The 25,335-nt window shown below is 40.9% G+C and overlaps 1 protein-coding gene across 29 annotated transcripts in view; it reads left to right on the plus strand.

Moving 5' to 3' along the window:
* WNK2 (WNK lysine deficient protein kinase 2) overlaps positions 1-25,335 on the plus strand; it is a 186,290-nt gene that overhangs the window by 140,619 nt on the left and 20,336 nt on the right. For 15 of the 29 annotated variants that reach the window (XM_065551049.1, XM_065551051.1, XM_024100318.3 and 12 more), the window contains 7 exons: positions 3,512-3,567; positions 3,647-4,329; positions 8,671-8,885; positions 11,345-11,560; positions 12,463-12,561; positions 19,867-19,911; positions 21,260-21,519. In XM_065551049.1, the coding sequence (XP_065407121.1) occupies positions 3,512-3,567; positions 3,647-4,329; positions 8,671-8,885; positions 11,345-11,560; positions 12,463-12,561; positions 19,867-19,911; positions 21,260-21,519 (1,574 nt within the window). Of the gene's footprint in view, positions 1-3,511; positions 3,568-3,646; positions 4,330-8,670; positions 8,886-11,344; positions 11,561-12,462; positions 12,562-13,888; positions 13,948-19,866; positions 19,912-21,259; positions 21,660-25,335 lie in introns of those variants that run through there. The other 14 variants (XM_065551068.1, XM_065551058.1, XM_065551069.1 and 11 more) reach the window with 8 other exon arrangements.

A 25,335-nucleotide genomic window follows, 5' to 3' on the forward strand; every position in this document is an offset into this window, starting at 1 on the left:
CCGGAACGGATCCTGATACTGAGAGCACCCATATTCCTCAGCACCACACCTGGAGGAGGCATATTCCTTCTCACTAGCACTGGGACATACATTTTCCCCATCTTCAAGCAGAGAATCCTCTCCCCTGCGGTCAGTGGAGAGTCCATTGACGTGGTCGTGGTAGCCTGTGTTGCTGAGGTAAGAGGTGCTTCAGCATTCTGAACTAGTTGGGGTTTCTTTAATCCTGACATCTGCATGTTCCTGAATATAGCATTGCTGTAATCCTGGTATTTTCTCATTCTGAAAAAGAAATGGTGCCTTCGTCCTATCCTAGACCTGAAGAGACTCATTTAATACATACGCCATCTCTCCAAGTACAATTCTGGTTCATGGCTTTTGACTTGCAGGATATGTACTTCCATATAGCTATTCGTCCAGCCTACAGAAAGTACCTAAGATTCACAACGGGGCCCAACTATTAACAATGCAATGTTCTGTCCTTCGGACTCTCCACAGCAGCAAGAGTATTTGCAAAATGCCTAGCAGTAGTGGCAGTGCATTTATGAAGGCATGGAATCCACATCTACCCATACCTGGCTGACTCGCTGATCAGAAGCAGGTCCCAATAGGAGACTGTAACAGCCTTAGAATACATCCTGTCCCTGTTCTTTCAACTAGGACTCCTTAGGTACGTCTACACTGCAATTAAACACCCACGACTGGCTCATACCAGTTGACTGGGGCTAAAGGGCCCTGGCTAAGGGGCTGTTTAATTGCTGTGTAGAGGCTCAGGCTGCAGCCTGAGCTCTGGGACCCTCCCACCTCTCAGGGATAACCCTGTAGGAACTTCACCTACCGGGGTCAGCAACAACCTGTCAGACTTCTTGAGCCAACACCTGATAACCAGCCATGAGTGTTCACTCTGGAAGTCCATCGTATTCAGTCAATGGGGATCTCGCATCATGGACTTGTTTGCCACAGAGGACCACACCAAATGTTCAAACTTCTGTTTCAGAGAGTGCATGAACCTGAGCTTGTTACCAGATGTCTTTCTCCTCCACTGGTCTTGAGCACTGCTATATGCCTTTCCACTGATTCCTAGATCAGGCAAGATGAGTCTATAATCACACTATTAGTCCTTTCCTGGCAGAGATAGTTTTGGCTATCAGACCTATTGCAGTTATCCAGGCAGTCTCCTATACACCTCCCAGTCTTCGCAGACAGAGTATTTCAGAGCCAAGCTCAGATACTGCACCTGGTTGTTGCACCTGACGGCTTGGGGGTTGGCTGGTTGAACACTGCTGATAGAGACTGCTCCCTACAGATTCAGGAAATTCTTATACAGAGCAGGACCATCCACTAGGATGATCTCCCCTTCAGAAAGGAAGAGGTTCTCAATACAGGTAGCCCAGTGAGACCTAGAACCAGTAGACATTCTGATACCAAAGAGCCTAGACTATATGCTGTAGTTGAAACAGGCTGGATTGGCATTTAGCTCTCTCCAGGTCTGCCTTGTGGCAATGTAAGTGTGCCATGCTCCAGTACAATCATACTCGGTCTTCTCTTATCTAACGCTATCAAAATTTCTCAAGGGCCTCCTGCATATTTGCCCTTTGGTTAGCGACCCGACTCCCATGTGGTACCTCAACACTGTCCTCCTAAAACTCACAGAGCCTCCTTTTGAACCACTGTCAGCCTGCTCAGTACACCTCCTTACCATCAAGATGGATTTTCTGGTTGCTATCACCTTGGCACAGAGCGTTAGTGAGCTCCATGCCCTTGTAGCTCTTTACACATCCTTCCACAGGAAGAAGGTGGTGTTGAGACCACACCGCATGTTCATCCCTAAGGTGGTTTCCAAATTCCACCTGAACCAATGAATCAGCTTACTGGCCTTTTCCCCAAAGTTGCACTCAATACTTGGAGAAAGAAGCTGCATACTTTAGATGTGTCTGGAGCTTTGTTCTGTTACTTTAACAAGACCAAGCCCTTTAGGCAGTCTCACCGCCTCTTTGTAACTATATCCAGCCCATTGAAATACCAAACCATCTTACCACGAACATCTCCAAATGCCCTCAATTGGCTGGTGAGCCTCTCCATTGGCGCACAAGCAGCGTCTTCCATCCACTTCAGGAATGTTCCAGCCTCTGAGATCATTCAACATGGAGCAACCCACTGACTCCTGTGAAACATTTACCCTTCAGGTGGCAGGCAAGTCAGATGTTCTTCAATTGCCGTTTGACTGATGCAGCTGTAACTCCTTGTTCCCACTGTCTGGGGGGATTCTGCTCACCAGTAGCCCACCGAGGGTTCCACACTGACATACGCAAAGAAAGACTGGTTACTTACCTTACACTAGCCATGGTTCTTTGAGATGTTGGCACTATGGATCTGTGAATCCCACAATGCAGCCTTCATCTTAGCTTTTCAGAGTCCTCATGGTAACACAGCCCTTGAATTGTGAGGGAGCTGAGGAAGGGTCTATGCCCTTGCACAAGGAAGCACAGGGCACGTGAATGGCCCTGACAGACACTGCCATTTTTAAAAAAAACCCTTCAGTTTCACATGCAGGAGGCATGTGTGCACCTTCAGTGGATTTACCCTGACTAACGCATCTCAAAGAACCCCATCGCTGTACAGTAAGTATCCCTTCCTAACTTAAATGTTAAGGAGGCCTGATGCTATTCTTAGAATGCTGTCAATCATCAGAAATTTCATTTAAGTCACTGGAGTTGCCCCAGTCTAAAACCAGGAGGAGAGGGGAATTTTGCCCTAGGTTTAAATATGAATTTCAATATGCCATAAAGAGATGCATATATTTCATGATTTCAGAACTGCGAAATGACATTCTTACCTTATGTTCACTCTGCATTCTTGAAAGATTTCCATTCATTGGTTAAACTTTGAAAAAGCATAATGGCCTGGAGGTTAAATTCTATTTTGTATGTCATCAAGAACATATTTTTCTTCTCATACATTGCTATCGCGGTCCAAATGACCATTATTTGAGTCTGTAGTTACCACCTTCAGCAACATGTTGTTCAAATTGGATCCGAGTGAAAGATAGGAAAAAAGATTCTCCGATTATGGTCAAATCCTGATTGCCTTATGCACACTGCTCAATGACATGTTCAAACATCTATTTTTCTGTTGCAGACCTCAAAAGTACCTTTGTAACTTGAGCTCTGCATACAGTACACAATTAAATCTCCATCCGATTTTTGTCTTCAGAACTTTTTCAGACCTATCTTTATCTGGACTGCCCAGATCATTGCATTGAGTCTGAATTTCTACTAAGGGATATTTTATAGTACCTGCATTATGGCTTTTAAAGTATCTTAAGTAAATCTTGCATTTGATATCCTAATTATGGTCTAAATTATGTAGATTTGCTGGTGAATTATGCATTGTTCCAATGCAAATTTTATTTAATAATGGATATTGAACCTAGTGTTGCTTTCCCTTTTTTAGGCTAAAACCTTTCTGTCCAGACATGTAATCAGTATATTTTTTTTTCCAATTTATGAAACAGGTTCAGCTGCAAACATTTCTTCAACTTCTGCTGTTACAACAAAAGGTCTTCTTCAGGTAATGTGAAACTATAAATAGTTGTATGCCTGTCTGCTACACTTACACTCAAAATTAATCTCCCTCATTCTTTTTCCAGGTTGCTCCTGCATCATCAACCATACCTGAACAAATGGAAACTTCTAAAAGGAATGAGCAGGCAAAGATCAAAATTTCATCTGCACCTACAGAGAACTTAATACAGACTTCTACAACAGATAGGGAGATAAATAACCTTCAAAGGAATGACTTTGTAGACCCTGGTTCCTATGGAAAACAGTCTGAAGTGCATGATAATAGTACACCAGTCAAAACTATTGGCAGGTTTTCAGTGATCAGTACCCACGATGAATTAACTTTAACATCGCCACATTGCTTAAGGTACTCTGCACCACCAGATGTTTATTTGGATGAGCTTCCCTCGAGCCCTGACCTGAAAACATCAGTACGGCGAGTGCAAACGGCATCTTTTCTTGATGTCCTTTCTGACCATGGTTCCAGTGATTCTGGTGACGAGTCTCTCCGAAGGAAGTCTGTTGCTGCTCAGCTGTCCCCGCAGAGCAGTAGTGCAGCCAATGACATCCCAAAAAAGTCAGCTTCTCTTATGCAAAGATCTGGAAAGACTAGTTCACCAGGCCCTGATTCGCCTAATGGTCAGGGAACAAAAATCCCCACTATCAATGTAACATCCTTCCACTCGCAGTCATCCTACATGAGCAGCGACAATGACTCGGAATTTGAAGATGCAGATATGAAGAAAGAACTGCAGAACCTGAGAGAGAAGTATGTTGGATTTTAAAACAATTCTGGATACTTGACACATGTTTAGACTACTTAAAAAGCATCTCCACACATAGTAAAAAACAGTGTGTGTACAGCATCAATGAGGAAACTCATTCAGGAAAAAAATACCACCCCTTTCTGCAAAATTCATACTGAACACAAATCATATGGTGGCAGTTACAGAACCCAAACTTTTCTTAATCATTCGTTTCTTTTTATTCACCTTTGCATTTCTTAGGCCTGGTCTACACTTAAAAAATAGATTGGCCTTGCTGCACATTTCAGGGCTGTGAAAAATGTTGTGCCCTGAGCACCATAGTTAGGTTGGCCTAACCCCGGTGTAGACACGGCTAGGTTGACGGAAGAATTCTTTTGTTGACCTAGCGACTCCCTCTCGGAGAGATGGGTTAACTACATTGATGGAAAACCCCATTCTGATGATGTAGGAAGTGTCTACACTGTAGCGGCAGAGCTGCAGCACCATAGATATGGCCTTAGTTCCAGTTAGACGTGAAAATACCAAAATACCTCAAAAGCCTATATGTGTGTGTTCTGAGCCAGAGAGAACCAATTCACTGAGGGGTCCAGCCCCAATTTCCTAATCAAAGAACTCAGTTAACTTCAGGGTAGGAAATGTCCCTATGTTTGTTCAGCACCCAGCCCAGTGAGGCCCCAATCTGAGAGCTCTAGATGTTACTTCAATGCAAATAGAAGATAATCAGGAATAATCTGGTTACTTAGCTGGACCGTTTGAGATTTCCCCATCCAAAAAGCAGATATTTTATGTTGCTAAAGCCCATTTACTAAAAGTTTGTTTTTATAATAACTACAACTTCTGATTTAATTGGAAGAAATAGTCATGATCCTGTCATAGAGGAAGGAGGAGTGTTTCTGAGCTGCAGGGTTTGGATCTGGATTCAAATTTACCTAAATTTTGGCAATGTCTGTAGCCAGGTTTGGATCTGGGTCTCTCCCTGAGCAAAATGTTTTTCTTTTTGTCAGGCACCTTCTTCTTCAGTCAGAGTCACCATTAATGGGATCCTCCTTTTTTAGTGTTCCTTAATTATCTCTGCTTGTTTTCTTTTCTAACTAGCTTTGAATGTCCCCTGCAAAATGAGTCTGCAGGAAGTGGCTTTTGTATCCTTTTTTGCTGCTTTATGAAATATTAAGACCTGAAAAGCTTTTTTTAATGAAATACATGTTAACAAAACAGACCACCAAGTTTTAAACAAGTGTAACCCCCCCCCAAAAAAACCCCGAACTCCTGCACTCACATGCTAAGACATCAGTCTCTTGTGGTGTCATAAGCCTACTAGATATACAGTGGTCTGTAGAGCCCTCTAGCAAAACCACGGTAAACAAGACCTGATTTTTCTAATGTAAACACAAGCAGAAGACGACCTGCTTGGGGGGGGGGGAGGAGTGTTAGGGTTGTGTATATCATAAGAAGCACAGGGGGTTATAAAAAATTGTGTTCTTTGCAGCTCACATCCTAAAGTAAAATAGAATTCACTCTCCTCATCCAAGCAGTTCGACGTATCCTTGTATAAAGTACTTCTTGCTATCAAAATGCATCTGGAATAGTGAATTAAATTACAATTAGCATCTCTTAGCATGCTGCTTATGGTGCTGTCTCCCAAAAGTAATTCCCACACTATAGAACATGTTAGCACGTCACATGACCTCTTCAGTGAGGTGTTTGCATGAGCCATAAACTCCTGAAAGCCAAAAAAAACAGGAGTACTTGTGGCACCTTAGAGACTAACAAATTTATTAGAGCATAAGCTTTCGTGGGCTACAACCCACTTCTTCGGATGCATATAGAGTGAAACATATGTTGAGGAGAAATATATACACACATACAGAGAGCATGAACAGGTGGGAGTTGTCTTACCAACTCTGAGAGGCCAATTAAGTAAGAGAAAAAAACTTTTGAAGTGATAATCAAGATAGCTCAGTACAGACAGTTTGATAAGAAGCAAGTGTGAGAATACTTACAAGGGGAGATAGATTCAATGTTTGTAATGACTCAGCCATTCCCAGTCCTTATTTAATCCTGAGTTGATTGTGTCTAGTTTGCATATCAATTCCAGCTCAGCAGTCTCTCGTTGGAGTCTGTTTTTGAAGTTTTTCTGTTTTAAGATAGCCACCCGCAGATCTGTCATAGAATGACCAGACAGGTTAAAGTGTTCTCCCACTGGTTTTTGAGTATTATGATTCCTGATGTCAGATTTGTGTCCATTAATTCTTTTGCGTAGAGACTGTCCGGTTTGGCCAATGTACATGGCAGAGGGGCATTGCTGGCACATGATGGCATATATCACATTGGTAGATGTGCAGGTGAACGAGCCCCTGATGGTATGGCTGATGTGATTAGGCCCTATGATGATGTCACTTGAATAGATATGTGGACAGAGTTGACATCGGGCTTTGTTACAAGGATAGGTTCCTGGGTCAGTGTTTTTGTTCAGTGATGTGTGGTTACTGGTGAGTATTTGCTTTAGGTTGGGGGGTTGTCTGTAAGCGAGGACAGGTCTGTCTCCCAAGATCTGTGAGAGTAAAGGATCATCTTTCAGGATAGGTTGTAGATCTCTGATGATGCGCTGGAGAGGTTTTAGTTGGGGGCTGAAGGTGACAGCTAGTGGTGTTCTGTTATTTTCTTTGTTGGCCCTGTCTTGTAGGAGGTGACTTCTGGGTACTCGTCTGGCTCTGTCAATCTGTTTTTTCACTTCAGCAGGTGGGTATTGTAGTTTTAAGAATGCTTGATAGAGATCTTGTAGGTGCTTGTCTCTATCTGAGGGATTAGAGCAAATGCGGTTATATCTTAGAGCTTGGCTGTAGACAATGGACCGTGTGGTGTGTCCTGGATGGAAGCTGGAGGCATGTAGGTAAGTGTAGCGGTCAGTAGGTTTCCGGTATAGGGTGGTATTGATGTGACCATCGCTTATTAGCACAGTAGTGTCCAGGAAATGGACCGCTTGTGTGGATTGATCTAGGCTGAGGTTGATGGTGGGATGGAAATTATTGAAATCATGGTGGAATTCCTCAAGGGCTTCTTTTCCATGGGTCCAGATGATGAAGATGTCATCAATGTAGCGCAAGTAGAGTAGGGATGTTAGGGGACGAGAGCTAAGGAAGCGTTGTTGTAAGTCAGCCATAAAAATGTTGGCATACTGTGGGGCCATGCGGGTACCCATAGCAGTGCCGCTGACTTGAAGGTACTAAACTCATCTTTTGAGCACCTTTCAGTTTATTCAAGGTGGAGAAGTGCTTCATACCTGCTATGCTGTGCAAAATGGGTGCCATTTCGCTCTGTGGCATTGTTCTCTTTTAAAAGTAAATGCAGTAATCCCTAAAGGTGCTGGATTGAAAACCCTGAAGAATGAATTCTCCTGGTATGGGATAGGTAGTAGTAGTGCAGCCCTTTCCCCACATACCCTTTCCAGAGTGCCTCGGCCCTGGGTAATCTTTGGGGTTAGAGGCTAGTTCAGACTTATTTCAATTCGACCATGATCTTTGGACTCCTTTTTAAGTAGATATCTATCTAGTAGGATCTGGTTGGAGACATCCAGCTCATCTCACACTCGACCCCTGAGCAGTCAAATGTTAACAGCCCAACTACTGCCCTGGGTGTGAAGTGGTGAGCCTGAAATGAAACTCTGTCACATAGCTAGTCCTCAAACCTGTCCGTTTACTCACGATTCTTTTTCTCTAAGCATGTGATGAGAGAAAAATGGAAGCAGTGGTTCCCAATCTTACTGTAAAGTTAGAATTTAACTTGGAATATAAGGGTGCTATAGAAAACAATTCAATGTGTGTTCAAAGGGTATTTAGATACAATCTATCCTGCATTATAAGGAATGTGGCCATCCAGGTTCTTGTGTCACTGTTAATTTAAACACTTGCTTTTGCTTTTTTTCGTGCAGCCCTTCTCCCAGTTAATTTAACTGTACTTCTAGAGACAACTTTTTTTTGGCACTGGTTTGAAGGGACAGAAGTACTGGAAGCATTTGAGTTAAATTCAGATCTTGTATCCAAACCAATCACGTTCACTTTGGATTCTAAAAATCCTCTTTCTACAGGAGTCTCTGTATAACCTAATACTTGAAGAGCAAATTTAGAGCAGAGGATTGAAACTCATTTTCTTCATGTCTGTGCATACAGGATTAGATGTCTTTTCCTATATAGAGTGTTTACACATGTACACGCTCTTGGATGAGGAATAGCTTGCTGTATAACATGTTGTTGTTTTTTTGTAACTGTAAATGCCATCTGGGTCTGGCATTTTCTCAGACAAGTAGCTAGCATAATGTCCTTTTATTTTATTTTATTTTTTATTAGGCACATGAAAGAAATTGCTGAACTGCAGACTCAACAAAAGAATGAGATAGAGGCTTTGTTCGTCCGGCTGGGCAAACCATTGCCACCCAACGTGGGTTTTCTTCACTCAGCCCCACCAAGTGGCCGCCGGCGAAGAACCAGCAAAAATAAATTAAAAGCTGGGAAACTATTGAATCCTCTGGTTCAGCAGCTCAAAACTGCACCTTCCAACACAAGTAGGTCCCACTGTTTTAAAACCTTGTATCCCATTAAATATAAGGAGCGCCTTTATTTTATTTTCTGTCCCTGACCTGCTAGGTAATTATACTGAATTCGGGTGAAGGCAATAAAAAGTTAAATAATAATAAATTTATTACAATGATTGAAACATCATACTGTGGACATCTTTTAAGAGATCTTTCTGTGATCTCCTCTTATTGTAGCTGCCCTTTCTGATCCCCTGGCTTCCCTGCATTAACTGTAGTGCTTGGTTACATGAAAAGGTAATATTCTGCCAGCAATAATGCGCTAAGAAGAAAACAAAATAGCTGTAATGTGTGGTTACTTGGGTATAATCCACCACCACCCCCGCAGGATTCCAAAAAAAGCATTGTACATTTATATGGGTAAAAAACAACGCCCTGCATTAAAATAGGAAGAATTGAAAACAAACAAAGAAAAAATAATCAAGAGTTTTTGAGGTGATAAAAACCCTCATGCTTCAGGGCATAAGCTGACCTCTGACTCAGGTTTGGAAAGAAATGTTTTCCCTATTCACAAGCTGTTCCATAACCACCTAGTGCAGATTTCTTCCTCTGAAGCAGTTAGTATTTTGTGTGTAGGTATCGAGCACACTGTCAGTGCTTGACAAATAAAATAACAATGTCACAATTCAGTTTTAGTTTGGGATAGAACCTAAATCTATTTGTTTTCCCGTCTTTCTCCCTAAGGTAATTTATCCATGTTTGTATTCACTGTTTAGATACTGTTAGTCTGCATTGAGTGTATAGCATTTTGTGATTTTTCTTTTGTAAAAGATGCTCTATAAGATTGGATTGGACTTGCCAGAAAACAATTTAAAGCTGTGAGTGATGCCTTGCACTTCAGATAGGTGTTGAGAGGTTTTCTAATACTTGTTAATATGGATGTGAAATCTGTGATCAGGATTGCATGACCAACAGCAGTCAGTCTTTGGCATTATCTGTTCGGAAAAGTAATAAAATAGTAATTGAGTAGGGGGAACTTAGATAGGCAGTGCCCAATTCTCCCGCTGCAGAATGCGAGTTATTCCTGCTGAACTTGGTTCATTTGAAGTTTGTGATGGCAGACTCGCTCTTCTTCTCTTAGTGGTGTACTTCAAATCCTATAGAGCTTCTTTCCATTGATTGCAGTTCTGTACCAATGTGAATGGCATTATGTCCGTTTTCATTAGACTTTTTTTTTCTTTTACAAAAAAACAGAATCTAAATTAAGATAGCAAAAGCAAGGACATTCAGAGTTAAGACTGACATGCCACAATCCACTTTATATCAGTCAGTGTCTCCAGCAAACTCCTCTTCTGTTTTAAACCTTCCCATTCTAGTGACTCCTTTGATTATTTCTGGTGGATGCCTTACCTCCTTCCTTCCTTCCTTCCAATATGGAGTTCCCTGTGATGGTATCTAACCCTTCTGTCCATCTGTTTTTGGTGTGTAGGCCATCTCCTGGCTGTCTCTACGCTTTCCCCTTCCTTCTGTGCCAATAACACCCCTCTCTCTGTCTTGGCCCACTCTGACCTCTCCCTTAACTTGGCTCACATCAGCATACCACCTCTCACTAACTGAATGATTCAGAAAGTCAGAGCTTCTTTCTGCCTAAAATGTCTTGTCACGTAATTCTGTCTCCACTATCACTCATCTTTAAGCTTCTCTGCTGCACACTTTCCCTCATGCCTCTCCCTTTCTAGTCATTCTCCCTTTTCCTGCTAAGCTGTAGGAAGCTGACCAGCTTCCCTGACTTTGAATAAATCCTTTATTTGTGCCTTAATCACTCTCCTTCATGACTATTGAAATTGCTGCTTCTTTGGCCCTCTTAAATCCTTTTGCAGCTTCAGGAGGTCTCTAATATTACTACTGACGTACTCTGATTATATCACTCCCATCCTCCGTCACCTTTGCTAGCTTCCATTCCATCTCCCAAGTGAATTTCAAAGTTCTTCTGGTATTAAATCCTGATATTTTTTCACAGTCCTGCCTTTCTAACTTTCTGTTCATCTCCCTTTGCTTCTCACTCACTCGTTCTCCACTTTTGTCCACTGCCTTTCACATTCCATAGTTGAGTGTAGAGTCTCACTAATCCCGCGGCATCTTTCTAGAATGTCTTCCATCTCCTATTGAGGCACTTCTGCAACTCTCACCTTTTAGAACAATGCTTTTCTTGAGTTCACAACCGTCTCTGAAAAGTGCACCAAGTACATTGCATAAAAATTAACCCTATTGGATGGGCTGGCTTTTCATCTTGCAGATGCTGGACAGGTATGGGGGGGTATGTCAATTCTTTTCAGATGTAGTTTTACCCATAAAGATGTATGTTTCTACCAGTTCTTTAGAATTTTATGTTGCTGCTCCTCTCAGTGGCAAACTACCAGTTACACAAGGTTGATTTTTCTGTAGTAGTTTCCTTATGGTGGCATTTGCAATTTTGTTTGTTTCTTTAGGTAATCTGCCAGATTGCAAAGAGTCTCTCCCCAAAGAAACAACTAAAACTCATTCTGGTTCAACTGAAGCAACAGCAGTAACTTCCTCCACATCAGCCACATTTGGAAATTCAGTTCAGACACAGCAACCCTGCTCAGTCAAGGCCTCTTTGTCTTCTGACATCTGCTCCGGCTTAGCCACCGAAGGAGGCAATGCGCATGGAAGTTCTGGCCAAGGTGATTTTATGTACCTACAGTTCAGCATGTCTTCCAGCACGTGCCAAAATTAGTACATACCACTTAAAACTTAAATGATTTAGGAGGAACTTTACTTTACTAATAATGTAGGCATGTAAGCCTTGTAAATGCAAGTTACTGACTTACCTTTAAAAAATTAGGCGTAGCAGAAGGTTAGGTGAGCAAAAATAAAGAGGAGACTTTCCAAAGCATAAAATAAATCAATACTGCAGAAGAATCCCTTGTTCTTAGGGAACAATATGCCTTTTCTTTTACAAACAGTAACTTATCCAGATTTAACCTTTTGTGGAATCTGACTTATTGAGATCTGGAAAAAAATGACAATAGACAGAAGACTAACTTTGTTTCCCCTGGTTCATACTATTTTCTCTTAACCCCTTGATACTGGTGGGACCAAAGCTCCCCATTATGAAGTACTAATTCATCTGGGTCAATACAAATATAATGATATGGGGGAAGCTAAGCTACCAGCATCAGAGGGGTTAATTCTTGCATGATTTTGGCATCATGTCTAAGGTATAGAGGTGTCAGTCAAGGCTGCATTATTATCCAGCAGTTCCGACAGCTCTATAGCAGTGCACAGCTCCCTAGACTTTGACTGAATGTGTTGCCATATGTATTGAAAGTTATAATGATGATTAAAATACCTTGCTCAACATTGCACATCCTGCCAAACTAATCTACAGAATATCTATTCTCTTCTGCTGTTATTGCATCCTTTTGCATATGGTCAATTCACTTACTCCTCCTTGGCAAGGCTAAAATGGAGATGTGGATGATTAACTAACAAAGCTGATTTGACTGATGGTATAGGACATCTGATCACAGTTATTTGTACTTTATAAGTGTCTTTGTTTTCTTCCCTTTATATTCATTTGCAGGCTGGACGGTTTTCCACCAAACGTCTGAGAGAGTGACCTATAAATCTAGTAGCAAACCTCGTACCAGATTCCTCAGTGGACCTGTGTCTTTGTCCATCTGTTTGTATTTGTTCTTTTGTATTTTATCACAACCCATCTTTCTTTTGTCCCCCTTTTTCCAAGCTCATCCTTTATATCTCTAATATGTTTGGCAGGATGCCTTTCCTTCTACACCATCTTTTCTTTCTTTCTTTTAAGTAATCATCATTGCACTCCTTAGTTTATTTTCATTTTTCATATGAAGGCTTTTGTGCACTGCTTTTGGCTCATGCCTGGGTACCAAAAGCATGTGTGGAAGATCTCATCATTTATTATATAGCCTTATGGTAAATTTTACCCTGGACGTATCAAAGCTTTTGTCCTTTATGTGATTTATGTTGAAGTAATATTTTTATTTGCAATGTGGCAAATATACATGTCTGCTGTCCCAGTTCCAGCGACAACAAAAAGAAATCCTACCTTCTGTAGACGAATGGTCTCTTTCACACATGTTTGGACTACGAAGACATGCATGTAGCAAGCTGATACAATACTAGAAGGTCACTGAAGGGTATAACTTCCATACAAGGGCTGTATTAAAACAATATACAGTACTGTTTATATCCACTCTTTTTTTCCCCTGCTCCTTGCATGTGGAAATGCTGAGATGACAGTGCTCCAGCTAGTTCTTTCAAAGTGTGTTTTCTAGGTGGTGTGTTTTTCCACATTAAGAGCTTTTAATTAGTTTAAGTGAGCTCTTGTTAATATAATCATTAGTAGTGGAAAGATCTGGGTACTCCAAATAAGAGTTCCATTTACCTTTTCGTATAAACTAATCTGGCTGGAGCACTTTACTCAGTTTATTTTCTTCTGACCTTATGTGACCTCAGAGATGAAGTCAATTAGCAGTTCATCAAAGCACAATAAGTAAAAACTTTATCAGACTTTCTTATGATACTTTGAAATGGATTGTCAGGATCCAGTACTTTTTTTATTTCAAATAACTGTGCACCAGCTCATGTATTTTATTTGCATGATCTCTAAAGTAATTGGCAGTTCAGCAAAACTTAATAGAACTTTTTCATTTTAAAATACAATCTTTTTTCACCAAACAAATATGCTGCTTTTTGGACAAACAGATTTTGCTTGTACAATAAAGATATGTTGTACTGATCAGGTACTATAGGCCACTTACATATAATGTTAGTAAGGCTAATGTTCTTGAAGAAATATTCAGTCAACTCAATGTTCATTTGCATTGATATCGAACTTTCCCCATTGTAGTTATACATTGCTCATCATTATCCAGGTAATGCAGATCAAAGGCACAAGACCACTCAAATACATTTTTCCAATTTTCTAAGTAAACCATATGTTTCAAATAGATTTTTTTTTCATTTATTTTGAGATCCCCAGAACTCTACTCATCCAAGTTGGTGAAAAGTGATGTTTACCTCTCAGCCTATGGTATGCAAGGTTTTAACAATCATTGATGTTCCAAGATACTCTGAATAGAGGGACTTTTATCCTAAGAACCTGAGGAATTCTCCGTATACTGATTTTTTCCATCCAGCAGTAGTATAATGGACATGGCTGTGGCCTTATCTGCACAAGTAATTCCCAGAAATGGTTTAATTGTTCTATCGCAGGTTTGCTATTCAATATGCTGCAAAAATAGTGGGGAGAATTTCTACCTAAACCAAAGAAAAAACAATCTCGTTTTTAATTTCTTTGGGCATATGGCAGCCATGGCTCAAGTTGATAGAGAAAACATGTCAGTACTTAATTATTTTAAGTTTCCCAATGCCTAAATAACGAATTGCTTGGGTGGATGAACCTTCTGTTTCTCAGTCCACATGGTCTCTTCTGTGTCTCGTTGTATGAAGTGTATGGAGACGAGCTGTTACTACCCCATCTCTGAATCGTACTAGGTGAGGGCAGCGTTCCAAACACTTAGCACAAATACATCCATCAAGAACCATTCCAGTTCAGAAAACAGACCTTTTATTTTTAAATTTTAGAAATGATCTCTCACTTGAGCTGTTCCACAGACTCCCACAGTTGAAGCTGTCTAAACTTTCTGCTGCCCTGAATTTTTCAGTTTCTTTTAAATCATTCTTCTGGTGGGTCTAGCAGGTCAGTAGCAGAAAACCATGTTATTAAGTGTCCAAGATCAATTTGGATCTAGTCCTGAACCGCCAGCAGGAGGGGAGATTGCTGTGCACTCAATCCATGAGAGGAAAGGACATTTCTCTAGTGGCTCCATATAGTCCTTATTCCCATGACAAGGAAACTGCCTCTTCTTGGTCTAAAAGACACTTTCAGGCCTTTCAGTTTGAGTTGGTCCAGTAGACAAATTACAAAGGTTTGGGCCGAATTCTAAATGTGCTGTACCCATGCATCTCTGTTGTATGCTTGTGGAAGGATAGTGAGATCAGAATCTGGCCTTTCAGTGGAACAATTTGCTGCAGCTTTTGGGTGTAAATCTTACAGTTCAGACCCTATTTTTTTTAAACAAAAGTAAACTCAAGTCAGGATTCCATTGATATGCAGAAGCAATCTTTACTGAAAATATATAACCCCTTTCATCAATTTCCTAGTATACCTTTTGGTTTTAGAATTTACTGACAAGAACAGACATGTATCAGAGGGGTAGCCGTGTTAGTCTGGATCTGTAAAAAGCAACAGAGGGTCCTGTGGCAACTTTAAGACTAACAGATGTATTGGAGCATAAGCTTTAATGCGTCTGACGAAGTGGGCATTCACCCACGAAAGCTTATGCTCCAATACATCTGTTAGTCTTAAAGTTGCCACAGGACTCTCTGTTGCTAAGAACAGACATGTATGTCAGGAAACTACTGTGAGTACTCTGGCATATTTAACTCTTCAACATTTTCCCTCCAGGTTAGAAATTGGTACATTGACCCTTGCCTGCTAGTGTTTAGGTATGGAACACTTATAAGATTCCCACTCTTCACTCATAATTGCTAAATAATTTAGTAACATGGATGGTCTGTGTATAAGAAAAGATTATTTCAGATGGAGAAAGAAGTTGTGTTACGGATTAGAAAGGAATCTATTTAGCAACTGTATTTCATAAAATGGCTAATGTTAACTGAGTTCATGCTTTGTGGTTTATTAAATCTTTTGTGTCACTGCCAGTATATAGCATACCTTAATTGTTTATACTAAAAAGAAAAGTCACATGTTAAGAATTTATATTTTTATAGCACTAATTAAAATCCGTCATAATCAGGACTCTTTAAAACAACTTTGGCTCATCCCAGTAGACAAAATAACCACAGAAGGTCTAAAGGAATTTCCATTTTACTTCACCAGGCAGACAGCTAATGGAGAGTCCTGTTCTGCAAGGCTCTGAGTGCTTGTTGCACAATATTGAACACACACGCCTGCCCACCCTCCCATTGACTTAATTAAGAGTTTGGAGCTCTAAGCACCTTGCAGGATCATGCCCTTAGATTACGTCAGTGCAACTTTCTTCTACAAACAAGCCCTTGTGCACGGGCTTGTTCTGTGGATTAAATTAGCTAAGCATTCGTCACTGCTGTGTCTATGCTTAAGGGCTTGTCTACACTACCGGCTGGATCAACAGGCAGCGATCGATCCAGTGGGGGTCGATTTATCGTGTCTAGTATAGATGCAATAAATCGACCGCCTGTCGCTCTAGTGTCGACTCCGGTACTCCACCTCAGTGAAAAGCGCAAGGGGAATCAATGGGAGAGCGTCTCCCGTCAACGCACCGCAGTGAAAACACCGCCGTAAGTAGATCTAAGTATGTTGACGTAGCTGAAGTTGCGTAACTTAGATCGATCTCCCCCCGTAGTGTAGACCAGCACTTAGAGTTGTTACTACTTATACTTCAGATCTACAAATTTCTGCCCCCAATCCTGCAATTTACATATGGGTGGAGGTCTGTACCCTCACAGAGCCCCCATTGAAGTTAATGGGGTTCTGTGCAGGCATAGCGATCTGCTTCCATAAAGTAAATTGCTGGATCAAGGCCAATTAGAATGAAACTCCCTGTCCCGGCTATTTAATGATAGACAATGATACTTCAAGACAATTGACCAATACGGCCAAATGGCCACTTATTTTTGGTACCTTCATTTTTGGATCTCTAACTTCTGAGGAAACTTGGACCAGATTTTCACAAATGCTGAGAATCCATAACTTCAGTTGAGGCCAGAAGCAGTTCTGGGAGCTCAACAGTTCTGAAAATCAGGCACTAGGTGTCTCAACGGGGGCACCCAAAATCAAGGGCTGCTTTTGAAAATTGTGGCTAATTATTTCCCCCCATTTTTCTTCCTCCTCCACTGTTTACATGACCCCAAAGCCTGAACACTTCCACAGTGTCTTTCCCAGACCGCTTTTTGATCTGTTAACTTTGTTCAGTGTTGGATCTTTCCTTGCATTTCTAATAGAATAGGATGTTTTTGGCATAATCAATGTCAGAGCAGTTCCAGAATTATTGTTAACCTGTGCTCCCTCTGGTGGTTATATATAGGTTTGGAAGGATTCAATTTTTATCGGTAAATGTCAGTTCATGTCGATTTTCACTGTACATATGCAAACTGATGAGAAAATATTTCCATCGATGATGATCAAAATTTACAGATGGGCAAAGTAAGACAAACGTTGCTTTTTAACTGATTAGTGTTTGGTTTAAGGCTATTTGTTTTGTTTATTTTGACATACGATGTTGACAGCTTATGTTTTCATGGTTATAAAGCTTAAGCTTTTTGAATCTCAACATTTACTGTCATTAAATAATTGTCTGACCATGCCGCCCCTGAATTTTTGACCCTCCACAGTTTCCCACAGCTGCACAATTTTAAATTGATGAAAATATAAAAAATGCTTAAAAATAACCATTGACGTTATTTGTCAAATTATTTTTTAAAAAATCCAATTCTGCCAAGCCTACTTATGTACCACGAGAATCAGACATTCAATGAAAGATCTTGCATAGACTTCGGGAAGGGTTTTCAAAAGCGCCATTGGAGCGTGTGCTCTTAAATTTGGCACTTTTATGAATTCCTCCCAAAATGTTTTTTCTCAAGTGTCTATATAACAATGAATTAAAATACTTGAGCATCTGATGGAAAATGGTCCAACAGTTAATAAAAATTTGAGAAGTTTGATTTTTTTTTTTTAGCTTACAGGCTTCTTGGTAACTGTTGATGAACGAGTAGGACAGTAGACTTTGTGGGTCCTGGAAAATATGGTAGCTGCCTAATTTCTCAGTGATGATATCTAAAATCTGAGGGACTCCCTTCCACTTTACTGTTACTACCCTAGGGCAGGGCAGACTGCAAATCTTAATTACTTGCAACCTGTTCATAGCTTTCTATCTCCTATACTCCTTTGCGTTTATTTTATCACTTCTGAAACAAATAGGATTTACCTTTATAAATAAAGTGCCTGAATTTATGTTCAGCAGCTGTAGCTATTACCTGAAGGTATTTTAAAAATAAACATATCAGACTGTTTCAGTGCTCTGCTTCAGGTGTTATCTCAGTCAAGGTCATATTTCCCATCTTCCAAGCAATGTTCTGCCGAGGTATTGTTTGAAAAAGTAAGCGCTATTTTTGGTGAGTCGCTTGCCTAATGGTTTTTGTTTAATAGGTTCCTTTCTTATAGACCCTTACATGGCTGAGTAACTTTACACACTAATCATACCATTAAACTCCGTGAGCCTCCTCACCTGCCTAGCCACTCATATGCTGAAGTGCTTATAGCTTTGGGGCCCTAGTTGACGTGGTCCACAAGTTTGTGTGTTTGTTTTGCAGGGTGTTTTTAAACTTAGTGATCTGAGCGTGTGCAGTAATCTGCTGCCTGCTTTTATATTTTCCAGGCACTAATACAAAAGTTCTTTTCACTGTGTACATTAGCTGATGGAGCCAAATGCATTCTGCAGTATTGCAAGATAGTTAGCAAAATAACAACCTAAGTTTAGTCCCACTGAGACATTTGCAATAAGGGCTGTGACTGTAGGGTGGGGAAAGGCAGGGTAAGGTATGTCGGAGGTGTTGAAGAGCAAAAGGACAAAAAAAATTAAATGCAAACCAAACTCAGTTTCAGTTATTATTGTGTGTGCTTGTATCTGCCTTCTAAATGTAAAGAGCTGAGTACTGAAATACTGGGATTTGCTTACGTACAAATCAAGCATGACACTACCTCAGTAATGTCCTTCTGTTTATTTACAGGGTGAACAGCATCACTCAGCTGTGTGTAGAGAATAAAAATAATCTCTTTCAGATCCCTTTTTCCCTTGTGCCACCCAAGCCAAAACAGTTTCTCTTTTTTCTTTTTCCTCTCATTCTAACTCTGAATTGTCTCCCTTCTCTCTGCTTCTAAGACTCATTCAGAGTCCCCATTAAACTTGGAACCAAGCCCCCTGAGCTTAAACCTGGCTCTCTTCCATAGTACCATAGTGTGTTGGTGCCATGCTGGTAGGCAGGGGAACCACACTCTCTTGGGTTCTGCGGTGCCCTCTGATTTGCTGATATGTTGAAGTGCGCCTAGACACCCCTGCCCATACCATCATGAGACTTTCTTCTCACCAAAGTCCAAAATATCTTTCAGAAAATTTGATATTCTGATAGGGAATGATGGTCCTGCCAGGCAAGACCTTGCACTCAGACGGTAATCTGGACGTCTGGCATCGTAAGAGCATATATTCTGCTGAACTTGTAAAATAATGATGGAGAATATAACAATAAGGCAATACTGAAAAATACACCGTATGGTTAAAAATGAGACCTCTGTTGTTGGTGCCTGGACTGTCTTTGTGCACCTTGGAAAGACATGAAAGGGAAACTAGTTTGTGGCTTTTTTTAGTTCAGAATTTTGCATTTAGACACACATCTTATTACAGAAGCAGTTAAAAAATTGGCCTCAGACCTGCAGAACAATCTATCTTTTTGGACTGGTAAAACAAGACGTTTGGGGTTGTTTTACAGTTAGTCTTTGCAGCCAGACTAGCTTTACTTGTTACTGAAATCATTTTTGGCATCCTATCATGAACTGAATTAACATCATTTCCTGCAGAAATAGAGTAGGAATCAAAAAAAGCTCTATTTGGAAGCCAAGGTGATTTTAAAAAAAATCTTCAAGTTTACTGAATCTTGTTCTTGGCACACAGTTATATCCTTTAAAGCTTTTGTATGGTTGCACATTAACATAGGTTTGGGCTGTCCAATTATTTAGATTTCCTTTACTCACCTGAACTGCTGACTTTCTGTCTGCTCCTCCTTGCATAATGACTACTTTTTGATTGCCTAAAAGTACAGAAGCTTGTCCATCAGACCTGTTGTGTTTAGTCTTGCCTAACTCTGTGTGTCTTTGTATTGTTCTACCTTGTAGGGTCCACCCTGAAACGACTATGTCTAGGCAAAGATCACAGTAGTAGTAACTATCCCATTTTTGTTTCTCAGTATTTCCTTCATAGCATGGGATGTTTTATTTATTTTTGACTAAAATCTAGTTGTTTACTTAATAGCAGCTGTTGTACCTTTGCTGACTTTAAATTAGGCTGCATATGAATTGTGAGCAGGTATCTCTTTAGTTACAGTGCATGTCCTGTGACGCTTTGGGAAGCTTGCATGCTGCAAGATCATTGTGATTTTTCTGTGTGGGGGATGTGAGAGAGTGCTTGTGTCTAATCTTCTATGTACAGTTTTTATAAAACTGCCATTTTGCTGCTGGCTGAACCTATAGCTTGACGCGACCTCATTCCTGTTGAGATGCATGAAATATTGAACACTATTTGAAGAGCTTTATCTTCAAAATACATATCTTCTCCCTGGTCCCTTTCCCAAAACAATGAGAGCAGGAGTCACATAGAAGCCACACCAGAGGTTGAATGCATGATCATTTAAAAGAGGATGCAGGTATTTTATGTGACTAGAGGAACATTAGTAGGTTTACTCCCAATGCACTTTATTGGCTGGAAAATTCATGTTAGCAGAAAAAGAAGACTCTGTGTTGATGTTTATAAATAAATCATTTCACTCCAATTCACTGAACTTTTTGCTTGAAGAGATGGTCTTTGCTTAAAATTATATTTTGAATATATCCAAGTGTATTTGTTAAAACTGTTTCACTTAATCTTTTCCCGGGAAATTGAAATCCGCACCTTTCGTCACTTCCCTTTCGGTGCTAATTTTGACATAGTACTAAATTGCCAGGAAGTGGAGCTCCAGCACAGACATGGGACAAATATTTCCATAACTCCGCATGAGAGAGAAAGAGAGAGTGAAAGCTTCTGTAGCCTTTGAAGCATCACCAACTCAACAGTGTCCTCTCTTAACACTAGAAACCTACATTATACTTTCTAAGCTTATTTTTCTTGTGTGAACTCGCATAAATATTAACAGAAGTGCATATCATCTGTGCATTTCATTTCGATCTAGTAAAATCCTGATTCACAGAAGCTAATAGTAGCTGCATCAAATTGCATTCCAGTGGTAATGATCTGTGGAGATACTTTTATAAATGGTGTTACATCAACACTACTAAATAACTTGGTCCAGGGGGGAAGTACTGCTGGGGCATAGATGATGCACAGTAACATAACTATCAGTGTGGGTACAGGGACCATTTTTTGAAGCAAAGATGTTCTTTAGAAAGGGATGAGGACATTAAAGGACAAAAAATACCAACTTTTGAATCCTAGTGTGGGAGAAACATAAATCAAGCAGCAAAGTGGTGCACTAACAATGACGTAGCTGACCTTTCTCTGTGTGTGACTTTCTAGGATCATCTACAAACAGTCTTGTAACGTGTCCTGAGCCTCTACCACCACCAACTCTGCAGGTCCAGGTGCAAGCGAACAACAGTAACAACAAGAAAGGAACATTCACAGATGATCTTCACAAACTGGTGGATCAGTGGACAAGCAAAACTGTTGGCGCGGCACAGTCAAAACCTTCTTTAAACCAACTGAAGCAGAACCAAAAAAGGCAAGACATGGAGCCAAAGGCTAATCCCATGCAGGCACAGAATGAGACATGTGGAGTAAGTGGCGCTCCTTGAAGAACATACATTTTGCCATGTATCTGACAGCCATTGCAGAACTCATATGAGGAGGAGGACATAAATTAAAATATACTGCAATGTCCATTTCACTTCACTAAGTACTAAAATAGCTTACGTTTTTTGGTCTTCTGGAGTTAATTTTGGCAACCTATGGGCCAATATATATTTTTAAAATTAATAACTGCTAATTAATAGAGTTGATAAACAGCAACACACTGACTGGTGATCCATACGTTGCTTGACTTAAACAAGGTTTTACTTTTGCTAAAATCCCTCTCCTTTTTTAATGTTAATCTTCCTCATATAGAATGGTTGCTGGACTAGTGGCTTGGAGGTAGTATGTTGTGGGCTCTTGTTCTGCCAGACTCTTTGTGAATACTCTGTCTTGAAGAGGCGATGGGTGTCAACTGGGTAGTTAGCTTGCCCTTGCTGGTTGAGCAGTGCCGTACTAGTCACATCTACCTTACAGGCACTTTTTAAAAGTCACTAAGGTGACCCTGAATACAGTGAGGAGTGGAAACACTAGCATCTCCTACCCACTACTCCTCTGTTCAGTGGCACAGCTGAATATCCTGAGATGTGCATGCATCTGTGTGCACGCACACACACTTGACTTCATGGCTGAGCTGACGGTGTTGAGAATAAGAGCTTATGCCAAATCTCTGCAGGCACAGAAACAAAGGAGAGAGACAAACAATGAATCCCAGTTACACCTCACATAAGCCCCACAATTCTTCCTGCCCTACAGTGTCTTCTTCTGGACTTAATGACTCCTTGCCCAGTCGTTTTTTTTGCCTTGTTTCATTTTTCAGGAGGCTGAAAATTGAGTCTAGAAGAAATAAAATAGCAATAAAGATGAGAGGGGGAAAAAAACACTGTGGCAATTGTACAACGATCTTTTCCAATCGAAATAACTAAACGTTGATGGGGAAACGTTGCTTTTTTTAACAAACAAATCTCCAAGCAAACAAACAATAAAAAAAAAAACCTAGAAAAACCCTATTTTTAAAAAAAAATGTGCATTGCAGTCCTGGTGGGAGATTCACCCCCATTGAATTAGGTGCTGCGAACACATGCTTAGGAGCTTGCTGACTTCCCTTCCTGGGACACAGTGAAAATGGGTATCACTGCAACATGACGGCAGATTTAATGGGGAAAACAAACGTACAGTACAGTGAAACTGGTTAAAAGGAAACTTTTCTATTGAGGGGCCAGAGCTTAACGCGGGGAGGGGGGTCATAACCCCTCTCTACTTAATGATGATGCAGTTTTGTTGCCCAGAGACGTAATAAATGAGCACATTGTTTCACAACAATACCATATCTGTCTGTAGATCCTGTCAGTTATTGCAAGCTAAGCGTACTTTTGCTTGGTCAGTTCTTGGATGGGAGATCCCCAAAGGTGCCTCAGAAAGTGATTTGGGGGATACAATAGCTGTCATTCTGCCCATTCCTAACCTACACACCACGACAGCGGTTTGGCAGTTGGAAAGCCGCCTTTGCTAAGACTTCAGCACAAGTTAGAGCTATTAGTCCAGGTCTCCTGCCCAAGTTCCAGTTTGGGTAATGACAGTGTATTTTGCCTAACTCTCTTTGTAATAGCCATTGAGCAGTTGTCTTTATTTCCTATCCTAAACAGTTCAGTGATGTATACAGTGCTTAACAGCTCCCATAGTCCATCCCGGGTGTGGCAGAATATTGTGGGGGAGGGGAGATGGAGGGAGATATTCCACATATACTCTGCACAGTGTTTGGGGATATATTTCACCCTACAGTAAGGTTATTGTCCCAGGAAGTAACAGAGATGGTTGAGTTTTTAGAAGAAACGACTTACAAGGAAAGGTTAAAATCCAAACACCCAGGACCCCATATGCCACTGTACTGATATACAGGAGCTGTAAAAGCCCCACTGCTGACGACCAGGATGATTTCTCCAGTGCGAGCAGCCCTGTGCACTCAGCCTGGCAGGGACCACGCTGGAGGCAGGGCCAGGGCAGGTGGCGAGTCCCCACAGCACTACAGGGATTTCTGGTGTTGCAGCTGCAGAGCAGGCCACAGGCAGCCCTGGGACACTATCATTAATGAGAGCATCCTTTGATCACTCTGGTTTACACTGGAGCCCACACTGGCCTCTAGAGCAGCACTGAATCCTGTGGGTGCAAAGGTAGTTCACAGCCACCTTACCCCCACTTACCCTTGGTTCTGCCCTTCTGGCCTATGCCAGTTGAGAGGCACAACTCCAGCCCTTGCTGGCAAAACCAGGGCGACAGATGTGATTTAAGGGGGAGATTTCCAGTGGCACTGGGCATTAAAATGTTCCCTGAGTCTACAGATGTTTGGATGGATTTGAAATTAAGGGAGACAAAAATGGTTTATGATGATCACAGAGGAATAACCAGAAGAAATGGGATGAAGCTGAGCCAAGAAACACTTAACTTGGACAACAGGAAAAATTGCCCACTGGTGTCACAGTAGTACGTGGGAGCAGGAAGTTGATTACACTTCTGTGTATGGCACTGGGGAGTCCAATCCTGGAATAGTGTGTCCAGACCTGCTGTCGGTATTTTAAAAAAAGGATGCTGGGAAATTGGAGAGAATGCAGTAAAGAGACACAAAAATTATGAGGGCTGGTGGAGAAAACGTTGTATAGGGAGAGACTTAAAAACTCGATCTATTTAGCTTACCAAAAAGAAGATTGAGAATTGACTTGATTATAGTGGCTAAGTACCTTCACTGGGAGAAAATATAAAGTGCTAAATGGATCTTTAACCTAGCAGAGAAAAGTATAACAAGAACCCCGGGCCGTGAATTCAATCCAAATAAATTCGTATTAGAAGGAGGCTCATGTTTTGAAGAGTGAGGATTATTAACCATTGGAACAAACTCCCAAGGGAACTACATCTCTTGACATCCTCCATTCAAGACTGAATGCCTTTCTTGCTTTAATCAAACACAAGTCATTTGGCTCAATGCATGGATAAATGGGTGAAATTCCCTAGCCTGTGATATACAGGAGATTGACTAGATGATCCAATGGCCCCTTCTGGCTTTAAAATATATAACTCTGTACCAAATCTCTTACAGAAAAAAAAAATAATAAGAGGACCAAAAAAAAAAGGCACCATGGCTAAACAACAGAGTAAAAGAGGCTGTTGGAAGCAAAAAGACATCTTTTAAAAATTGGAAGTCAAATCCTACAAAGGAGACTAGACAGGAGAATGAACTCTGGCAAGTCAAGTGTAAAAGTGCAATTAGTCAGGCCAAAAAAGAATTTGATGAGCAACTAGCAAAAGACTCCAAAACTAACCATAAAACATTAAGTACATCAGAAGCAGAAACCTTGCCAAAAATCAGTGGGGCCACTGGACGATCGAGGTTCTAAAGGAGCACTCAAGGAAGACCAAGCCATTGCAGAGAAGCTAGATGAATTCTGTGCATCAGTCTTCGATGCAGAGGACATCAGTGAGATTCCCACCCTGAGCCATTCTTTTTAGGTGACAAATCTGAGAAACGGTCCCCGATTGAAGTGTCCGTAGAGGAGATTTGGGAACAAATTGATACATTAAACAGTAATAAGTCACCAGGACCAGGTGGTATTCATCCAAGAGTTCAGAAGAACTCAAATATGAAATTGCAGAACTACTAGCTGTGGTATGTAACCTATCACTTAAATCAGCCTCTGTACCAGATGACTGGAGGATAGATAATGTGACACCAATTTTTTTTAAAAGGTTCCAGAGGGGATTCTGGCAACTACAGGCCAGTAAGCGTAACTTCATTACCAGGCAAATTGATT

This window comes from Chrysemys picta, chromosome 7, assembly GCF_011386835.1.
Source record: "Chrysemys picta bellii isolate R12L10 chromosome 7, ASM1138683v2, whole genome shotgun sequence".
NCBI lineage: Eukaryota > Metazoa > Chordata > Testudines > Emydidae > Chrysemys > Chrysemys picta.